Consider the following 21,137-nt stretch of genomic DNA (forward strand, 5'->3'; position numbering starts at 1 on the left):
GGGAAGTTACTTCGGCATATCTTGGTGTTCTCAGACTTCCACGTGGGGTGGTAATCGGCGACAGCGTTTCGTAGTGTTCCAGTATTTAATTCCCAAGAATGAATTAAGCCAAAAATTGTAAGTAACCCCTATCGACCGCGGCAGGACTCGAACCTGCAATCTTCTGATCCGAAGTCAGACGCCTTATCCATTAGGCCACGCGGCCGCCTGACACATTGGGCTCTTTGGACAATCTAAAAAGTATTATTACCGCCCACCGGCTTGCCCAGGACGAATCCACCTGCTTCTTGAGCAGGGGAGGTTGGACCTTGGTTCCCAGAGTTCCACAGGGAAGGCCCACCCGGAAGTCCTTCCTCCCCACCCCGCGGGCGGACCGGTCCACTTTTGGCTCTCCTATTGGTCGCGCTGGGAGTCTCCCTCTTGCCTCTCGGGTAGCCGCGGGAGTGAGTGGGGCGCAGACGGGAAGTTGCGGCTGCCAGCGAGGCGGACTGCTCCGGTGCAGGCCACACGCCACCCCGAGGCTGCATAGGCCGCGCGGAGGGAGACGCCGCGTCGCCGGCCTGGGGTCGGGAGCCGCAGACCAGGAAGCACCGGGCGGACTGAGGTTTCCGGCGGGTTCGGCGTTGGGGGGAGGCCGAGTCCCTTGAGCGGCGGCGCGGCCCCTCCCTCTCCAGTCAGGGAGCGAGGCCCTGAGCTGGGCGGAGGCTGGTCCCAGGGCGCACCGCGGCGCGGCCGCCGGGCTCAGGCTAGCGGTCGGGCGTGCCGGCGGCCGGGAGCGCGGGGGCCGCTGCCGACGCCCCCTGCAGGGCGCCCTGGGCCTGCTGGGCCCGGGCTCAGGCGTGTGTGGGGGCCCCGCGGGACGGCGGCCCACCTGGCGGGTTCGAATCCGGGCGCTGTCTCCTAAAGGCGCTAGGCCCTCGGGCTGCGGCGGTCGCGATAACGGCAGCCACCATTTGCCGAGGACTTGAAGAGGGCCGGGCTGCGCGGCGTGTTCGCCCTGTGTCACCCAAACAGCAGCCCTGTATGACAGGTAGAATCCGTAACCCCATTTTACAGAGTAGGAAATTGGGGCCTAAGGAGCTTACCCAAGGTCACACGTCTCGTAAGAGCCAGAGCCGGCATTCAAAGCCGCGTCCTCCTATCCAGAGTCTGCCCTCTTAACCACGGCCGTCACCTTCCCTGATGAACTTACGTGAACCTCAGTTTTCCTCAGGAAGGGTATTGCTATTTCCCAAGGTTGTTTGATGATTCACTGAGAAAATGTACCTAAAGGCGCCTGGCACACTGCCTGGGCCGCAGAAAATGCTCAAGGAATGATGGCTCTTAATAATCACACATGTTACGTGTGTCATTAGTAACACTGTATATCATCTGTCTCCTTTAGGATTTGTGGTGGAAGGCAGGCATGGTCAGAACCATTTCACTGACAGGAAAACAGAGACAGGACGTGTCTCTCTCCACGTCTCTCAGCCAGTAGAAGCTGCCAAGCTGGAGCCCAAAGCCAGGTGTGCTGACTCCCAGCGGGGGGCTCCCTGCACCAACCATGAGCCGCCTGCTCTGGAGGAAGGTGGCCGGCGCCACCGTCGGGCCAGGGCCGGTTCCAGCTCCGGGGCGTTGGGTCTCCAGCTCCGCCTCCGGCCCCGTCCCCAGCGACGGGCAGCCGCAGCCTCCGCCGCCGCCGCCGCCGGTGCCGTCCTCGGAGGGCGGGCAGCTGCGGCACAACCCATTGCACATCCAGATGCTCTCGAGAGGGCTTCACGAGCAAATCTTCGGGCACGGCGGGGAGATGCCCGGCGAGGCCGCGGTGCGCCGCAGCGTCGAGCACCTGCAGAAGCACGGGCTCTGGGGGCAGCCGGCCGCGCCCTTGCCCGACGTGGAGCTGCGCCTGCCGCCCCTCTACGGGGGCAGCCTGGACCAGCACTTCCGCCTCCTGGCCCAGAAGCAGAGCCTGCCCTACCTGGAGGCGGCCAACTTGTTATTGCAGGCCCAGCTGGCCCCCCGGCCCCCGAGCTGGGCCTGGGCGGAGGGCTGGACCCGGTACGGCCCCGCGGGGGAGGCCGAACCCGTGGCCATCCCCGAGGAGCGGGCCCTGGTGTTCGACGTGGAGGTCTGCTTGGCAGAGGGAACTTGCCCCACATTGGCGGTGGCCATATCCCCCTCGGCCTGGTGAGTACGGACGGGCAGGGGTCAGGGGACTTGAGCACACGTGGGGGGCCCAGCTTAATAGTTTGGTGAGCTCCCACTATGTGTTTGGTGGGTGGATTTCCAGGGACTGTGGTCTCAGTGGTGAACTAAAACAAGCCTTGACCCCAGCTTTTACAGACCTTACTTTCTGGTAGGAAGGTATGGGTAGTAAACAACACCCAAGCAAATGTCACGTGGTGATAGGGGCTGTGCAGAGAATCACGTGTGTTGAACTTGAGACTGACTGGGAGACCACTTGAGATCACCTTGATTTGGTGCCTTCCCCCTTGCCCTAGTAGCTTCCTGAGAAGTTAGTCCAAGACATTTGAACAGTGTTTCCATCTGGGGATGCTATTGGTAATTTTGGGCAGGAGAAACCTCCCTTTTGCGGGAATGTCCCAGGCGGTATAGCACACTCAGCATCCCCAGCTGCTCCCTTAAATGCAGACCAAATCCCGCCCCCCCCCCCCCCCCCGCCGCCCCGACCCATCTCAGTGTTTCCAAATATCCACTCCCCTCAGGTAACCCCACCCCGCCTCATGACCACCCCCAGCTGAGAAACTGCTTCCTTCCCCCAGCCTTCCAAGCAGGCTTGCAGGCATTTTTGTCCCCAAAAGGTATATTCAATCTCTCTTTTCTTTTTAAATAACTTTCTAAGTGCTACCCAAGTTTCTTTTTCAAACAATGATGGCAGTACTGTTTCTCCCCTTTTTTATTCTTCATTCCAGGATTAAAATACTATTTACAACCTTAATGCTTTCAGGCATGGCCAGCAAAAAAAGTTGGCAGTTTCTTTATTCCTATTGGAAGCTACATCTTTGTAAAGAAAGCTGCGAAATGTTAAATATGCAGTTGAAAATGGTGAAAGCATGGCTAAATAGATAAGGTAGGCATTAACGGCTGAAAAGAGCAAAACTAGATGATTCCTCAGTGATGTAGTTCCAGTTAAGATGAGAATCTCAGTGCTTACTGTGTAACTTGATGGTCAAAATAGAGGGAATACTGTCCATCATTTGAGAAAGTAAAGTAGACTGTGGTGGCTGAAAGAAAATTAGGAAACCAGTGATAAGAAGGACTTGTTTTTTGATCTTTTGGTCATTCTTGGCCAATTTCCCTGAAGTCCCCCTTTTCTTTCCTCCTTCCTCTCCTAATTTTTCATCTCTTTCTCTCCCTGTCCTTCCCATCCTCCTCTCATTCTCATTCCATTCTTGCCGGTGCTACTGGGGGCACTGTGCAGTTTGACTGGCGGCAGAAGTCATTGCTGAGGACTGGGCTCATGCTGGGGCCTTCCTTCTGGGAGCCTGACTATGGTGGGGGGCGGGAGGTGCCAGACGGGGCCCTGACAGCAGTCCACTTTTAACCTGGGCACATCCCTGCCGTGTGGCTGTGTAACATCAGCTTCCTGAGCAGCCCCGCCGTTTCCAGTGGGAGGGAAGAGCCTTAAACGGCCCAGAGGGCAGCTTCCCGAAGGCTGCTGGTAAGGGCTTTGGTCGTCAGGCCAGAGGGACATTACACAGGCTGTCAACACCGATCTAAGATTCACAGGAAAAGTGTAGTGTTAAGGGCATTGGTCCTGACTCATCTTAAATTTGCCAGAGGTGTTTGCATTTTGGCGTTCTTTTTTTATCACAAATAAATTTAACAAGATGGTTCTCATGTACAGCTGCAGACCCGGATCTTGACACCAGTCTGGCTTTTTATTGCAACTAAAGTCCCCGTCATCACCACAGCCTCAAATATTTGACATCCTTCAGCCTTTTCTTCTGTGTTGTGTTTGAGGGCTTTGACATGTTGAATTGAAAGGGGAGGAGGTTTCAACTTGAGCGTTTTGCCATCATTTGGAGTGTGAGTTAGATTTGACCAGGTTTAACACTAGGAACCTCTTTTTGCTGGTAACCCCTTCCCCCAAAGAAACTAGTTTTATGTTTGTTGTATCTGTTGCGGCAGATAACCCCTCCTCGCCACTGTAAGGGAAACAGGCAGCTTGTTCGCAGCTGTGGTGGCCACACGTGGCCTCGTCACTCACTTTGATGCTGAGTGGCCTTGACCCTTTGGCGTAATCTGTGGTTCACAAAAGGCTTTTGCTCAGCGGCCATTTCCCCACACTTAGTCTTGTGAATCTTGAGCAAACTCCAGCCTTTTCCTGAAACAGTGTCCGGCCCCCAGCAGGCAGCACTCATCCCCTGCCCCTCCCACCCCAACCCTAGCACGTATTTCCTAGCACATGTGCATACATTTCCTCCATTCTGACACTTTCCCTGGTCTCTCACTGAGGGTGGTTGCTCAGAGACACAGCACCTTCTACAAGGTGCGTGATTCGCTCTTTGTCCTTCAGAATCTTTCCAGCCGTCAGATGATTCATCCTGTACACGTGTGCAGCATTTGTCTTTTTTTTTTTTTTTGCCACTTTCAATTAAAAAGAAATTCCACTTTGGGTTTTATTATAATTGTCTCTCTTCTTCACTAGCACTTTGAACATTAGCCGTTTTGTGCTTATAGAGGTGAGGGGTTGATAACGGTCATTAAGACACCTCAGAGCCAAGCACAGACTTGGTGAGCCCTGGGCATAACAGACACCTTGATGGCCCAGGCTGAATGCCCATCCGGGACCCCCGGGACTGTGGCACTTAGCTCCCTTTCTCTCTGTGGAGGTAGAAAAGTAAAGAGGCTTTTGTAATTCCTCCGCACTCCCAACACATACCTGGGCAGCACCCCGCCCGACCTCCGGCTCTGTGAGCACTAGGAGCACCCCGTGGTCTCCCTTGTACCCCTAGCTGCTAGTGTAGGGCCTGGCATGTGGTGGTAGGTGTGCAGTGGGGATTGTGGGGCGGAACTTGAATGCCTCCATGCTGAACCTGCCTGCCTCTCACCTCCCTCAGGTATTCCTGGTGCAGCCGGCGGCTGGTGGAAGAGCGTTACTCTTGGACCAGCCAGCTGTCGCCGGCTGACCTCATTCCCCTGGAGGTCCCTGCCAGTGCCGGCGGCCCCACCCAGCGAGACTGGCAGGAGCAGTTAGTGGTGGGGCACAACGTGTGCTTCGACCGGGCCCACATCAGGGAGCAGTACCTGATCCGGGTATGGTTCATGGGGCCAAATGCAGGCTCTGGCACCGGGTGGGCTAAGAGCCCTGCTCTCAGTGGCTAGGGAAGGCATTTCTTTTCCTGGCCAGTGCCTCCATCGCCTTTGTAGAAGCTACAGGGCCTCCTGTTGACCAGCCCTGCCCGTGGTCCCTGTAACCAGCTGTTCTGTCCCTAGGGTCTGCCTGGCACAGGACCTGAGTTGTCACAGGGTACTAATGGCCCTGATCTCTGTGCAGCATTTTAGAGCTTAGCGTGGGTCTTTGGAGGCTGTGGGCCCCACGGCCTGGGCTCCCATCCTGCCTCGGCCACTGGTGAGCAGCATGAGCCTCTTAACGTCCCTTTACAACTAAGGAAACTGAGCCTCAGTTTCCTTAGCTGTAAAGAGAGGGAGATGGCAGAAGCTACCTCATAGGATTGTTGAGAGGGTTTGAACAGTGCACACATCAAACACTCAGAACCATAGTGTGGCAATTCTTAATTCTGTAAAAAGTGCCCTAGTAGAAAGGCAGGGCAGGTGAGAGTAGCCTTAGCCTCTAGCTGAGTGTGCTGAGGCTCAGACAGCCTTGTTGACTTGCCCAGGGCCACAGAGCTTCTGAGCGGCAGGGCTGTGGGCCGAGCCTGATAGCTTGGAAGGCCTCGTTTTGGCCACTCTGTTGCCAGGGTGCCCCTGGAGCTGCTGCTGGATGCTGGGAAGGCCTGTGTGTTGGGATTCAACCAGGCCTGCGCTTTCAAGGGTGGCTAGGGTTTGAGAAGGCAGGCCCCTCACAGGTGGAGGGACAAGCGTGAGCAAGCATGAAGACACTCTTTAGCGCTGGGAGGCTGTGGGCTGGGAGGGGAGGCTGAGGTGGGGCTGGTGGGCTGAAGTACCGAAGCAGGGGTAGGCTGGCCCCTCAGCTGCAGCCTCTCCTCCTCAGGGCTCCCGCATGCGCTTCCTGGACACCATGAGCATGCACATGGCCATCTCAGGGCTAAGCAGCTTCCAGCGCAGTCTGTGGATGGCAGCCAAGCAGGGCAAGCACAAGGCCCGGCACCCCACACGGCGAGGCCAGAAATCCCAGAGCAAAGCTAACGGCCCAGCGGTGAGAGCACACTGGGTGGGGGGGCCCCTCCCAGGCCGGCCTGTCTGGCTTGAGACCGAGCTGATCTGCTGTGTCCCTTGCTCTGGCCTCCAGATCTCATCCTGGGACTGGCTGGACATCAGCAGTGTCAATAATCTGGCAGACGTGCACAGCCTCTACGTGGGGGGGCCTCGCTTAGAGAAGGAGCCCCGCGAGCTGTTTGTCAAGGGTAGCATGAAGGACATCCGTGAGAACTTCCAGGTATGGTGGTGGAGAGGGGCTCTGGGGACATGGGCTGTGGCAGACCCCTAGTGACCCTGGGGAGTGTAGCTGCCAGACCTGAGCCTGAGAGGCCCGGTGGTGGTAGTGGGATGGCTGCCCACCCAGCGCCTTCCTGTCGCCTGTGCCAGGACCTGATGCAGTACTGTGCCCAGGACGTGTGGGCCACCTATGAGGTTTTCCAGCAGCAGCTACCGCTCTTCTTGGAGAGGTGAGGGAGAGCCCCTCTGGGAACCCATGGGGGTCAGTGGGTTCCTGGCACCCGGGCCCACCGTAACCAGGTGGTGCTGGGCCTTTCTCAGGCTGGGGGCCTTAGCCTTTCTGGGCTGAGAGCATGGAGCCACTCTGTCCAGTGGTGGCCACCTGGGCCTTGGACTCTGGGGTTTCTACAGAGGCCCTGGAGGGGGGCGCTGAGGCTGTGCTTGTTTCATGTGTGTGGTCCTGGTTTGCTAAGCACCATCTCTGAACCCAGATCCTGAGCCAAGGACTTCACATCCGTCTTGGTTATGTTTGCTAGTGAGTCAGTTTTATGATGTGGTCAGAGTCATAAGCGTCAGCCAGACCTGGTTCTAATCTTGATTATCCTATCCAACTCATTTGACCTTGGGCAAGTTCCTGGGTTTCCCTGAGCCTCAGTGCTCTTATCTGTGAAACGTACACAAATATACTTGACTACAGTTGTGAGGTTCTTGTATGATCTTTCGTGTGTGTGGGGCTGTAGCACAGTGCCTGGCACTTAGTCATCACTCAGCAAACGACAGCCATTTTCATGTTTGTGATCTGTCATTCCCCCCATTACCCCTGCGGATGGGATGATATTATTCCCATTTTATAGATGAAGGAACTTAGGCTCAGAGAGATGAAGTGACTTACCCAGGGTCTCATGGCTGGGAGACGGTAGAGCTGGGGTTTAAACCCCTGTCTCTCTGACGTGGGTGGTTGGGTTGAGGATCGCCAGGCTGGCCCAGGGATTGGGCCAAAGCCTTGCCTCCTGTGGTCATTTATGGCAGCCCTGGTGTTTGTCCTCAAGGTGTCCCCACCCGGTGACTCTGGCTGGCATGTTGGAGATGGGTGTCTCCTACCTGCCTGTCAACCAGAACTGGGAGCGTTACTTGGCGGAGGCACAGAGCACCTATGAGGAGCTCCAGTGGGAGATGAAGAAGTCGCTGATGGACCTGGCCAACGATGCCTGCCAGCTGCTCTCAGGAGAGAGGTAGCCAGGCCTTGGGCGGGCTGGATCCCCCTGCAGGGGATGGGCAGGTGGGAGGGCTGGCCTTCGGCTTGGCCTTAGCCCTCCCCTGGTGGACTGGCTGTGCAGGTACAAAGAAGATCCCTGGCTCTGGGACCTAGAGTGGGACCTACAGGAATTTAAGCAGAAGAAGGCAAAGAAGGTGAAGACGAAGGAGCCGGCCGCAGCCAGCAAGTTGCCTGTCGAGGGGCCCAAGGCTCCTGGGGATCCCAGGGATCAGGAAGGTGGGGAACATGGGCGGGAGGTGGGGCAGGGATGGACCCTGGGAAGGTCCTGGGACCGAGGGGTTCCTTGGAAGGGGTTGCTCCGGCCTTGCGGAGATGAGTAGGCTGGGCAGGTCTTTGTGAGACACTTCTCTGGTCCTGATTGTCCTCCCCGACCCTGTGCAGACCCTGGCCCCCCCAGTGAGGAGGAGGAGTTTCAGCGAGATGTCATGGCCCGCGCCTTCTTGGAGCAGCTGAGGGGGACCACAGAGCTCCTGCCCAAGCGGCCCCAGCACCTTCCTGGGCACCCAGGGTGAGCCCTGTCTCCCTAACATGTCCAGCGGCCATCCTTACCCCTCCCTCCACCCTGGGACACCCCTATTCTGGGCCCCAGCACGGGGTGGTGTGCATATGGGCCCTTACTAACCTGCTGCCATTTGTTCCTGCCATCTTCCAGTCCTGCTCACTAGTTTGCTCTGACCCCTGGGTCACTGGACTAAAGCAGTACAAGTGCACTAAGCACCTGCTGTGTGCTGGGCCTCACAGTAGCCTCTGAGAGTACAAATAGGAACATAACTCCTTCTTTCTAGTAGCTTCTCCCTGGGAGGAGCCAGTTGTGCAGACCAGCCAGCGCAGCTGGAGTTTATATCCATGATGAGACAGAAGAGTCATCAGTGTTGAGGCAGTGCCTGACTCTGCTTGGGGAAATCAAGGAAGGCTTCCTAGAGGAGGTGACCCTTCATTCACACCCCATGGAGTGGCAGAGATGAGAAAATAGGGGCAGCCAGGGTGAACAGCAGAGTGCCAACTTTACATTTGCCTGAGATGAGGCCGCCGTAAATTTTGTGCCCTGAGTGCCTCACTTGCCTCACCTTTGCGTTGGCTCCGGTGAACAGCACGTGAGGGATGGAGCTCTGAAGGCCCTGGTGTGCCTCTAGAGCAGCGGTGGGAGGGCAGATCTACTTGCTCCTCTGGGCAGTTTCCCTGCGTGAAATGGAGCTGGGGAAGGAGTCCAGCCCTAGGCTATGCATGTGGGTCCTGGCTTCTGAGTAGTACAGGGGGGCTGACATAGGTTCTTTCCTTCTGGGATATTCGAATTATTCTAGGGGACTCCGTGGGGGTCCTGGCTGTATCCCAGAGGGAAGGGATGGTGACTGTAGGCTGAGGTCACCAGAAAGCCTTGGGGTCTTGGAGAGTGGGTGGGGCCCTTGCCGTCACACACTGTCCTCCCCCGACTACCATGACACTGCTCTCTTCTGACGGGGCATAGGTGGTATCGGAAGCTTTGTCCCCGGCTAGATGACCCTGCGTGGACCCCAGGCCCCAGTCTCCTCAGTCTCCAGATGCGGGTCACACCTAAACTCATGGCGCTGACCTGGGACGGCTTTCCTCTGCACTACTCGGAGCGGCATGGCTGGGGATACCTGGTGCCCGGGCGGCGGGACAACCTGGCTAAGGTGCTGCCAGGCAGCAGCCTAACGTCGGCTGGGGTGGCCTGCCCCTACATGTAAGGCTCTGGCTCAGGGAGGAAGGGGCTGGAGGCTAGGCACCCCTTCCCCTTGCTGGAGAGACCAAACCCAGCTCAGGCTAGTGGAAAGAGCTCGGGTCTGAGAGTCTGGGTTCTAGTTCTTTGTTTGGTGGCTGCCTTTTCTGTCTGGGCCTCAGAGCCCTGTGGGGCTGAGGGCGTGGTGCTTGGAGTGGGTGGGACTGAGGCCCTGCTCCTGGGCCCGGCAGCCCAGCTGCCCTCACATGAGGAGTGTGCAGAGGGAGGGCCGTTGGAAGTGACGGGGGGGATGAGCTTTGTCCCCCTTTTTTGAGTATAATTTATTGAGCACTGATTATATTCTGTGTTAATAAACATTTTACAGTGCTTCCCTCGTTTGTTCTCCAGGCAGTCCTGTGGTTATCTTCATTTTAGAGTTGGCAAAACAAAGGCCTAGGGAAGTCAGGTTCTTGTCTGAGCTCACAAACCCTTGAGCTTTTGACAGGCAGGTGTTAGGGAGAAGCCATAGCACTTGAAGTGCCCCAGAATTGAGAGTCCTGGCTCTGCGGGGCAGCCTGAACCACCCGTGGGGCCTTAGGACAGAGAGGCAGGGATCAGCCTGCTCCCTTGGAGCTGAAGGATGGATGAGCGGGCAGGAGCCAGCCTGGGGCAGGGCCTGGCCCTGACTTCCCACTGCTGAGCTCCCAGACCTTTTCCCGGGGAGGTGGCGGCTCTGGGGAGAAGCGCTTAGATTTGAGTCAGCCCAGGCCTCGAAACCCAGCCTGCCACCATTGTGCTGTCGTTTTCAATTTGTCACTCCCTGTCTGTGAACCAGGGGAAGTGCTGTCCACTTCTGCCTCAGAGCTGATTCTGAGGCTAAACGGAGGGAATCGCGGAAGGCCCCCAGCGAGCTGCCTGGCCCGGAGGGGGCACCCGGTAACCAGAGGCTGCTGCTGCTGTTCTCTGCGCAGAGCCATCGAATCCCTGTATAGGAAGCACTGTCTTGAACAGGGGAAGCAGCAGCTGGAGCCGCAGGAGGCAGACCTGGCTGAGGATTTCCTGCTCACCGACAGCAGTGCCATGTGGCAGACGGTGAGGGTGGGCTCTGAGCCTGAGCTCTGGGGAGGGGGCTCTGTTCCCTCAAGGAAGGGGTGGCCTTTTGGGTGGGGGCGGGGTGCCGGATGCGCTCAGTTGCCCACCTCAGGCTGTCCTGGGCTGTCTGCATGTCGCAGGGAGGGGTGGTGGATTTGGGCCAAGCCAGCCCCCTGCTTCACTTTCTTGGTACCTGGGCCCATCCAGGTAGAAGAAATGGGCTGCTTAGAAGTGGAGGCCGAGGCCAGGATGGAGAACTTGCGAGTGGCAGTTCCAGGTCAACCCCCAGCTCTGGTGAGCTGGGCACCTGCTCAGGGGTTGTCTGGGTGGGTGTTGGGTGGCAGGGCCCTCCTCTTGTGCTCAAGTAGCTCTTTCCCCCCCAGAGAATTCTCAGGGTCTTGGGGAGCTGGGAGATGGCTGCCCTGCCTTTGGGTGGCCCCGTACTTGTTGGAGGCCAAGGAGGAAGCCTGAGACCTCATAGCCATCCTGTCATTTCCCAGCTTACCTGCTCGCCATTTCAGGCCCTTTTCCCACCCCCTACCCCATGGCCCTCGCTGAATGCAGGTGCTGGAGCAGGGCCTGATCTAGGTGTGTGGCCCCCACAGACTGCTGCTGGTAGCCCAAAAGCCAGCCAGCCAGCTTATCACCATGGCAACGGACCCTACAATGATGTGGATATCCCCGGCTGCTGGTTCTTCAAGCTGCCTCACAAGGTGTGTGTCCTGGTTCATGCCTGTTCTGTGGTGTCCTCGCTGTGCTCAGGGCACACAGTAGGCCTCCAGAGTGACTCAAACAGGGAGACTCCCTTTTTGCAGGAATGCTGGTAGTAGTGGCGCAGAGTATGATCTCAGACAAGTGTTGTCATTTCTCTTGAGGCTTTGTCTTCCTTCTGCCAGTTGGATGGTGAGGGGCATGGTGGTGGAATTAAATGACACAGGGCATGTCAGGTGTCTATGCCACATCTGGTACATGATAGGATCTTTTGGGCATCAGTTCCCCAGCTAGGGGTCTGCCATGTGCCTCCAGCCCCTGCTTCCTTTGCTCTCTTCAGGATGGTAACAGCTGCAATGTGGGCAGCCCCTTTGCCAAAGACTTCCTGCCCAAGATGGAGGACGGCACCCTGCAGGCTGGCCCAGGAGGTGCCAGTGGGCCCCGTGCCTTGGAAATCAACAAAATGATTTCTTTTTGGAGGAATGCCCATAAACGTATCAGGTGGGTCACCGTGGGAGGGCAGAGACATGCTTTCTGTCCGTGCCTCTGGCCGGGTTACTGCAGTCTTGGGATCCCTTCCCCTGCCTTCCAGCCAGGGGACCCTGACAGCCTGTGCTGCAGTGGAGGGACAGCCTGGCCTAGAGGCCTGGCTGCTTGTGGTCCTGGTGTCACGGGACCGTGGGCAAGGCTCGTTCCCTCTCCAGCTTCAGTTTCCCTGTTACGTAAAAAGAGTGGTACTGTAGGACCTTGGTGGCCCCTCCCAGCTCTGCGGCCCCTTCCATGGAGGGCTAGTAGCCTGTAAGCTCTGTTGGGGGCTGGGAGTGGGTCCTGTAGGCTGGGAATGGCAAATGGATCGAAGGCTAGTTCTGAGGGGTTTGTGGCTGCCAGCGGCACACTCTTGTGAGAAGGGTGCTGTGATGGGTTGGTAAACTCTGCCCTGAGCCTGGAAAAGGCAGTGGTGGCAGGGCTGGTGCTGGGTGCCTCATAGATACTCCAGGATGGGGGCCGAAGCTGCCTCAGGTGCCTAGCCAGTTCCCGGTGGCTTATGCTCCTAGACGGTAGATGCTAGGCCCACCCTGAGTCAAGTCAGTGGGAAGAGGGTTGAGGCTGGGCAAGGAGTGGGCACAGCGGCCCCCAAAGCTGGGCAAATGAGGGCCGTGTTGTGATGGGGGATGGAGTGTGCTCCCTGTGGCTGTGCTGAGCAATCCGTCTGTCCCTGCAGCTCCCAGATGGTGGTGTGGCTGCCCAGGTCAGCTCTGCCCCGTGCTGTGACCAGGTATGTCCTGGCAAGTGGTTGTGGGAACGGGAAAATGGGGGCGGGTCCTAGGACCCAAGCAAGCTGCTGAGCCTCATGTCCTCCCCCCAGGCACCCACACTATGATGAGGAAGGCCGTTATGGGGCCATCCTTCCCCAGGTCGTAACCGCTGGCACCATCACTCGACGGGCTGTAGAGCCCACGTGGCTCACTGCCAGCAACGCCCGGGTATGTGTCCTCTGCATCTCTGGTCCTGCCCTTCCTCTCCTGTGTGTCTAGAAGCTGGGGTTGCAGAGGGACTTTGCTGAGGAGCATGAAAAGGAACCTAAGATCTGGGTCAGGCAGGACTCAAGTTCAAATTTAGCTTCACAACTCATCCAGCTTTTCAGCAGATATGTTCTGGGCACCTGCTCCTGGCCACACATTGACAAGGCATGCTAGGCACAGCTAGTGTGGAGTCTAGATGGGGCCGGGTATAGAGCCAGGCACCGAGCAGGGATTCTTTACCTGGAACTGTGGAGTTCGGGGCACTGCTGGCTGGCATTCCTTAAAACCATCTCCTCAGGGAGGGCTCCAGCATTCTCAGTCTAGTCAGGCTCCAGGGATGGGTGGGAGGAGTCTACTGGGGTATCTAGGTCGGGTCTGACCTCACTCTTCCTGCAGCCTGACCGAGTAGGCAGTGAGTTGAAGGCCATGGTGCAGGCCCCGCCCGGCTACGTCCTCGTGGGTGCTGATGTGGACTCACAGGAGCTGTGGATTGCAGCTGTGCTTGGAGACGCCCACTTTGCCGGCATGCATGGTGAGCAGGAGCCGGGGCTGGAGCAAAGCGGTGGCAGCCTGATGCCTCGCCGGGAGGAGTATTTCTGAAGCCTGTTTTCTCACTCCTGCCTCGCCCCCCAGGCTGCACAGCCTTTGGGTGGATGACACTGCAGGGCAGGAAGAGCAGGGGCACCGATCTACACAGTAAGACAGCTGCCACAGTGGGCATCAGCCGTGAGCATGCCAAGGTCTTCAACTATGGCCGCATCTATGGGGCCGGGCAGCCCTTCGCTGAGCGCCTGCTAATGCAGTTCAACCACCGGCTCACGCGGCAGGAGGCAGCTGAGAAGGCCCGACAGATGTATGCGGTCACCAAGGGCCTCCGCAGGTGAGGGTGCCTCTCCCATCCACAGCCACGTTACCCCAGGGCCTCAGGCTTGCTTTACTACCTTTACCACCCCCTTCTTTTCTACCTCTTCCCATTACGTGAGTCTTCACCTGGCCCCTCTTCCTCCAGACCCCCATGACCTAGTTCTAGGGTGGTTTGTTCTTGGGTTGTGACATCTGCTTGCTTAATGGTCAGTTTTCCTCATAGAGTTAAAGCTGTGCTTTTGTTATGCTGTCAGAGCTCTGGTCATGCAGAGTAAACAGTAACGTGGGGTTGCAAACTCACGTGCCTCCAGGGAGTGAGAGCAAGTGCAGCAGGCGGTTTAGTAGAAGACAGCTGATGGGAGGGCCTGTGGAAAACCAGAGACTTTAAACTGATTTTGACAGAGGAGAAGGCCTTCCCAGGTTTCCAGTTTGCTTCCGCCCATAGTACCTATTGTTTGCTCAGGGCCTCGGCAGCCTCCGAGGAGGGTTCCTGAATCGAGTGTGAGGGAGGATTGGTGCCTTTATGACTTGCATGGGTATAATATATGGTGTCCACGTTTAATTAGCTGACCTTCTCATGGAAAGACTAAAAGTTAAGTAAGTGGTAACAGTTCAGTAGTAACTGCACAAAGGCAGAAAAGGGGAGCCGAGTATTGTCCAGGAAGGTGAGAGGAGGACATGGGGTTGGGGGTGGCACGCACCGTGGGCGGCGTGTGCTGGCGGAGGCAAGGCAGTGACGACAGAAGAGGTTGGGCCTTAGTTGTGGAAACCTTTGCTGGCCTCACAGAGGAGTCTGGACTGAGGGGTGGTGGGGAAACCCTGGTGCACCTTTGAGAAGGTGAGTGGCGTGGCTCTGGAGCCATCTGGAGACGAGCCTGGTAATGTCTGAAGTTGCACTGAAGCTGGGAGTCTGGGGCAGTGGGGACTGAGAAGGGTCAGTCGGGCCTGGCTGTAGGTTCTGTCTTCTGTCCTCTCCCTTTCAGGGAGTAGCCTGTTCTATCCCCGCTACGTGCACCCCCCCCCCCCAATGTAGGGTGATAGCTCTTGCTGCCTCCTGGACTGCTACATGCCACCTGTTGGTCATGGGGCAGTGCAGTGTCTAAGGCATTAGGACAGTAATAACAGTAGTGGTTCTCGTGTTGGAGTCTGTCCTTTATTGGGCTACCCTCATGCAGTCCCCAAAATCCTGGGTTCCTGTCTAGGCTCTACCTCTTCCTGGCTGTGTGATCCCACAAAGTCACTTAGTATCTCTAAGCCTTTTTCCCCTCTGAAGTGGAGCTTGTAGGGGAAAGGCACGACCCCAGGGTGGTTGTGGAAGTGGAGTGAGGGGATTGAACACTCCTAGCCCAGGGTTTGGCATAGAAGAGGCGTTCCCATGGGAATGACAATTGTGACACTGCACCCCCCCCCCCCCCCGGCCAGGTATCGGCTGTCAGATGAGGGTGAGTGGCTGCTGAGGGAGTTGGACCTCCCTGTGGACAGGACCGAGGATGGCTGGGTTTCCCTGCAGGATCTACGCAAGATCCAGAGAGAAGCTTCTAGGAAGTGAGAACTGTCTGTGTGTTAAGGATGGAGGGCGGCTCTGGGCTGGCCTGGGGAAAGCTGGGATGCTTTTTTAGCTCTAAGATGCTAAAAGACAAAGCTTGCCCTCTCTTTGTTCCTCGCCCCCCAGATCACAGTGGAAGAAGTGGGAGGTGGTTGCTGAACGAGCCTGGATGGGGGGCACAGAGTCAGAAATGTTCAATAAGCTGGAGAGCATTGCGATGTCTGACACACCACGTACCCCGGTGCTGGGCTGCCGCATCACCCGAGCCCTGGAGCCCTCTGCTGTCCAGGGGGAGGTATCCTACTACCCTTGGAACGTGGGGAGAGGGTCGCAGGGAGGGCAGGGCTCCTGTACTACCTCCTACTCTAGTGAACTGGTATGTGGTTTAACCCTTCTCGCCTGTGCCTACCTTCCCTCCCCAGTTTATGACCAGCCGTGTGAACTGGGTGGTGCAGAGCTCCGCTGTGGACTACTTACACCTCATGCTTGTGGCCATGAAGTGGCTGTTTGAGGAGTTTGCCATTGATGGGCGCTTCTGCATCAGCATCCACGATGAGGTTCGCTACCTGGTGCGGGAGGAGGACCGCTACCGCGCTGCCCTTGCCCTGCAGATCACCAACCTCTTGACCAGGTAGGCAAGGCCCGTGGCCTCTCTGGCCTGACCATCTACCAGATATGTGGGGCTTGGACCGGGCTGAGCATGATCTGAATTTTCATCCCCCCAGAAATAAGTGTTCCCACTTTTATCTCTGATTCTTAAAACTTCTAGCAGTCTTAAAAAAGACTGGCCTCAACCTTGAGAAAAAATTTTTGGGGGATTGAAAGTGTCATATACCAAGACTAGATCACTGAGGTGGTGAGGAGGTAGAAGCCAGGGCAGTTGTTTCAAAGACTAGTTCTCAAATTGTGCTCCCCTCAGAACACACCTTTCTGTTTTGAAAATCAAGTGACAGAGGCTTTTCTCAACCCGTAGAAAACTGAGATATTTTCTTCCATTCGTAAATGTTAATTCTTTTTTTTTTTTTTTTTTCCGTACGCGGGCCTCTCACTGTTGTGGCCTCTCCCGTTGCGGAGCACAGGCTCCGGATGCGCAGGCTCAGCGGCCATGGCTCACGGGCCCAGCCGCTCCGCGGCATATGGGATCCTCCCAGACCGGGGCACGAACCCGTATCCCCTGCATCGGCAGGCGGACTCTCAACCACTGCGCCACCAGGGAGACCCCGTAAATGTTAATTCTTAAGTGTCAGAAGTTTGTTATTCTGAATACTGACAGAAAACATTGTTAATGGGGAAACTCAAATGTGATTTTAAAAACATATTTTTTCATATATTGAGTTGTATTTTTTTGTAGTAAAATTCCTAGTTTATATGGTTACATTAAATGTTACAGTTTCATGTTGATCTGCCCCAGAACCAGTTTGGGAACCATGATCTATCCTGATTAATGGGTAAATAATGAATGTTTACAATACTCAACACTGTCTCCGCTGCCCTCTTAATCATCTCCTGGGGGGTTATGTTTAACAAAGCTAAAATGAAAGTCCTCGTATATTCAAATTCTGGCCCAATAATTGAAATTTTGACATCAATAAAGTGTACCAAACTGGAAAAAAAAAAGGTGTGTTTTGAGTCCGTAATTGCACGTGAGTGTCTCAGCGGGAGGTGTTCGGCTGCTGGATAGGGGGCAGTGCTGGCCCTTCAGCTTTCTTTGCTAAGTGAACAGAGCTGGCTGGGGGGAGGCTTTGCTGTCAGATACCAGGTCATCTCTCCTGGATTCGCAGCAGGGACATGACTGTGAGAGGAGGTCGGGTCTCTTTCAGGTGCATGTTTGCCTACAAGCTGGGTCTGAATGACTTGCCCCAGTCAGTCGCCTTTTTCAGTACAGTCGATATCGACCAGTGCCTCAGGAAGGAAGTGACCATGGATTGTAAAACCCCTTCCAACCCAACTGGGATGGAAAGGAGATACGGGATTCCCGAGGGTGAGCACAACACCTTTGTTCCTCGTTACTCATAGGATGTGAGGCAGACTAGAAAGTGGTCTTGGACAACACGAAGCTTGAGGCACCAGAGGATAAGAAGTCTACTTCTTGTGCTGTGTTCTGGGCTATTTCAGTTTATAATGTGCCCTGGCTCCAAAGTGAGCATGACGCTCAAATCACAAAGGCATGTGTTTCTAGAAAGCTGTTCATAGTAAATGAAGGAATGTTTGAAACTCTGGGTTCTTCCATCTGTTCCCTTCCCTCTTCAACCACAACGGAAATGTTTGAAGATTTACTGTATAAAGTCAAAGTACATTCTTAAGTGAAAAAACTGTGCTTTGAGTGCCAAACAAGTAAATCAGAAAGCTTATTTTCTATGTGTCTAAGATAAACTTACTTTATACAAAAAAGAAAACAGATCCCCCCGAAATGTAACATTACCATTCCTGGCAATTACTCTGAACCCTTCGGTACTTTTTGACCTTAACATTAATTAAGCTCCTTTTCTCACTTCAGACCTGTGAGTTAACAATTCTTGAGGAAGCATCCTAACCAATTTGCACTATTTTTCAGGTGAAGCACTGGATATTTACCAGATAATTGAACTCACCAAAGGCTCCCTGGAAAAATGAAGCCAGCCTGGACCATAGCTCTGCCTGGAGGCTCTGTATTTGCTCCCGTGGAGCTTCATCGGGGCAGTGCAGGCTCCTAAACTCAGGCTTTCAGCTGTGCTTTTTGCAAAAGGGCTTGCCTAAGGCCAGCCATTTTTCAGTAGCAGGACCTGCCAAGAATGATTGCCTCTAACTGACGGTGCAATTGAGTTCAGAACCAAGATGCCAACACTGGTGCAGGCTGTAGGACAAGGGGGCATTGTTGCTTGTTGGGTAAAAAGAAAGCAGAAGCCCCAAAGTTCACATTAACTCAGGCATTTCATTTATTTTTTCCTTTTCTTCTTGGCTGGTTCTTTGTTCTGTCCCTCATGCTCTGATGCAGTGCCCTAGGGGAGAGAAGTAACGCTCTAAATGTGATAAGCCTGCTCGGAGGCAGTGGAAATAAAAACAAAGATCCTTTATCTTCTCATCAAAGCCTGTGTTAGTCATGCTTTCTCCCCTTTCCCAATCCTGGGAGGTAATTATGTTGGAGATGGGGAGAGTTCTACAGTAGAGTAAGGTGGTGCTAACTTTTTTTTGGGGGGCTTTTGTTATACCTGGGAACATGCGTGGGACAAGATGACAGAGAAGGGGCATCAAGATGCTACATAACTCCCCTGAACTCAAATGCCTAGTAGGCAGAGGGAGTGGACGGGGCCAGGTGAATTATGGCTTGGAGTGTGATAAACTGAAGAATGTAAGTTAAAAATTTTTGAGAAGCTAGAAATCCAGGGTGTTTTATGTAAACTCCCAGTTTATGTTAGACAAACCTGAGGTGATAGAAATTTTAGGCACTAGAGGTAAGGAAACATTGAGTTCTACTTCAGAGATGCTATAGGGCTCACGGTGTGCTGCTGTAACTGGTTTGTTCCTATCCCTTTAGTCTTTATCAGAGGGCAAAAGGAGGATAAGAAACTGGCATGACTACCTGAGCTGATCATAGAGTGGCCCTCCTTCAAATGAGGGCATGATAAAAGAGGAAGTAAACTGCTTTCTGAGCCACAGTGCTTGGGCTCGTGATTTTCCAATGGTTCAAAATAACACAGGGGAAGACCCATAGGAAGCCCTTGTTTTCATCACCCCCTTTCTGGAAATGTCTACCCAAAATGTACACAAGCCTGGGCAACTGGGTATGGTTCTAAGTTTACAACCCCTCTCTTGAGGAGCCTGTTTCATCTTTGACCACCTTTTGGCCCGTTCTCTGTGGTTGTTGCCCCTCCACTAACCTGTGGCTGCCCCCAGACAGGCTGCTAACCCCAGTTAGGAAGGGTGGCTAGGGCTTGCTGCACTTTAGTCAGAAGCAGGCACTGACCTCTTCATCTTCATCCTCTTGAAGAACCATGTCCAGGATGTTCCCTTTGATCTTGAAGTCTCGTGAGGTGCTGAGCTTTATATGCTGCATCAGGTTCACCTGTGACAGGATTGTAAACATGGGCACGTTTTCCTACTGATAGGTCCTGCCCAGGACAGCCTAAACCATCTCTGACAAACCCATCAGTTCCTCTAGGAAGGCACACACCCACTTGAATCCATGAATGTTTGGATTCAGGCCATCAGATCAGAAACAACTGTAGACTTTTCCCCCACTGCAGTTGTGTTGCTTCAGTTTGCCAGGTCCCTTCACAGGGTAAATGGAATTGGTAGAAAACAGAGTATGTTTACCTTGGACCTCTTGGAAAGGTGGATGAGAAATTTTTCATACTGTTCAATGGCAAAGATGAGATTAGGGATTGGCTTGGTTTCCCGAAGAGCTCTGGCCTACGGGGCAAAGAAGAGAAGACCTAAGTTTTGGGTTCAACGTGTTTGGTTTTTTTTTTTTTTACATAAATTTATTTACTTTTGGCTGCATTGGGTCTTTGTTGCTGTGTGCAGGCTTTGTCTAGTTGTGGCAAGCGGGGGCTACTCTTCGTTGCGGTGTGGGGCTTCTCATTGTAGAGGCTTCTCTTGTAGAGCATGGGCTCTAGGCGTGCAGGCTTCAGGAGCTGTAGCACACAGGCTTCAGTAGTTGTGGCTCACGGGCTCTAAAGCACAGGCTCAGTAATAGTGGCGCACGGGCTTAGTTGCTCCGCGGCATGTGGATCTTCCCGGACCAGGGCTTGAACCCGTGTCCCCTGCGTTGGCAGGTGGATTCTTAACCACTGCGCCACCAGGGAAGTCCCTTCAAGGGTTCTTGAAGTCCTCTGAAGCTGTCTGTAGCAGAACTGCTCATGGCTTTGGGAGAAAGCTAGTCAGTCTTCCAATCAAATGCAGTTTTACTTATATACCAGTAATTAAGGTTTTTTTAACAGTTCACTCTCAGCAAAGGACGTAAATGCTAATGGAGATTGCAATGAATCCTCCTATTTATAATTACTAAATATCTGTTATCTGGAAACTGGCTGAGGGATGGACTATTTGTAGATATTTGGTTGCCTGACTTGATATTCTTGTAACAATGAGCCCACTCTACACTACCTCTATTTCCTCTCTCTAGTCTACATATGAGTTTTCATTGCTGGTATTAATATATCTCTTTCCCCTCAACTTGAATTGTAACTTGCAGATCCTTCCATATGTTTCTTATATATACAGACATGTTTCTATATTTTTTTTTTAAAACTACAAATGAGGACATTGTTCTCGTCTTTTTTTTCTTTTTAACATTATCTTGGGAGAGAATCCTGTATCTGAACATTTAGATTTGTATTTTTTTCATGTCTGCATAGTATTCTACAGTATAAATGTACTATAAACCCATTTAGCCAGTCCTTTATTAGTGGGTATCTTAGTTTTCCCAATATTTCACTTTTACTTTACAACATTGCTAGGACTATTCTATACATAGGCCTTTACAATTTCTATATCCTAAAAATGGAATTGTTGTAGTAAAGAGTGTGTGTGTGTGAATGTATAGGTCTAAAATTGAGCAGTTATTGCCACACTGCCCCTGTGAGAGAGTACTGAATTCTCACCTTTGCCAGCAATGCACTAGAGAACCCACTTCCCTGCACCCTCTCCAACTCTTTCACATCCATTAGGGAGCACCTTTTGCACTCACTAACTTTTCCTAAAACCAGTTCCTTCGCAATGGTTATCCTAAGCTATTTCTATTTTTAAAGAAAGAGCTCAAGATTTTCTGGTACTTCCTGAATAAAGTATATGTTTTTTGGTTCAGACCAAAAAGATGTTCCATGTGAACATAAAGTCCATGAGCTGAGAGGGAGCCATACACAAACATTTTCCCCCCAGCTTTAC

The 21,137-nt window shown here is 54.0% G+C and overlaps 2 protein-coding genes across 6 annotated transcripts in view; one reads left to right on the plus strand and one right to left on the minus strand.

Annotated features, from left to right (window-relative positions):
• Positions 1 to 432: 432 nt before the first annotated feature.
• Positions 433 to 17,967, plus strand: POLG (DNA polymerase gamma, catalytic subunit). 3 transcript variants are annotated; one of them, XM_082619819.1, is made up of 23 exons: positions 433 to 604; positions 1,385 to 2,166; positions 5,064 to 5,259; positions 6,179 to 6,343; positions 6,437 to 6,583; positions 6,733 to 6,812; positions 7,632 to 7,814; positions 7,920 to 8,074; positions 8,240 to 8,366; positions 9,324 to 9,560; positions 10,508 to 10,628; positions 10,836 to 10,922; positions 11,234 to 11,341; positions 11,680 to 11,840; positions 12,562 to 12,615; positions 12,706 to 12,823; positions 13,259 to 13,394; positions 13,496 to 13,742; positions 15,149 to 15,271; positions 15,399 to 15,567; positions 15,695 to 15,903; positions 17,093 to 17,253; positions 17,827 to 17,967. In XM_082619819.1, the coding sequence occupies exons 2-23, from the start codon at positions 1,544 to 1,546 to the stop codon at positions 17,883 to 17,885; spliced, it is 3,666 nt and encodes a 1,221-aa protein (XP_082475945.1). In that variant the 5' UTR covers positions 433 to 604; positions 1,385 to 1,543; the 3' UTR covers positions 17,886 to 17,967. The 3 variants fall into 3 exon arrangements, with proteins under 3 accessions (XP_082475945.1, XP_082475946.1, XP_082475947.1); XM_082619820.1 differs by lacking the exon at positions 17,093 to 17,253 and having other exon boundaries at positions 17,827 to 17,910; XM_082619821.1 differs by lacking the exons at positions 433 to 604; positions 1,385 to 2,166; positions 5,064 to 5,259; positions 6,179 to 6,343; positions 6,733 to 6,812 and having other exon boundaries at positions 6,456 to 6,583.
• Positions 17,968 to 18,126: 159 nt separating this feature from the next.
• The window catches only part of FANCI (FA complementation group I), an 80,075-nt gene continuing 77,064 nt past the window's right edge, over positions 18,127 to 21,137 (minus strand). For all 3 annotated transcript variants that reach the window (XM_082619817.1, XM_082619816.1, XM_082619818.1), the window contains exons 36-38: positions 19,566 to 19,661; positions 19,216 to 19,314; positions 18,127 to 18,250 (exon numbers count right to left, since the gene is read on the minus strand). In XM_082619817.1, the coding sequence (XP_082475943.1) occupies positions 18,188 to 18,250; positions 19,216 to 19,314; positions 19,566 to 19,661 (258 nt within the window). In that variant the 3' untranslated portion in view covers positions 18,127 to 18,187. The remainder of the gene's footprint in view (positions 18,251 to 19,215; positions 19,315 to 19,565; positions 19,662 to 21,137) is intronic.

Source organism: Mesoplodon mirus, assembly GCF_964341445.2.
Source record: "Mesoplodon mirus genome assembly, chromosome: 4".
NCBI lineage: Eukaryota > Metazoa > Chordata > Mammalia > Artiodactyla > Ziphiidae > Mesoplodon > Mesoplodon mirus.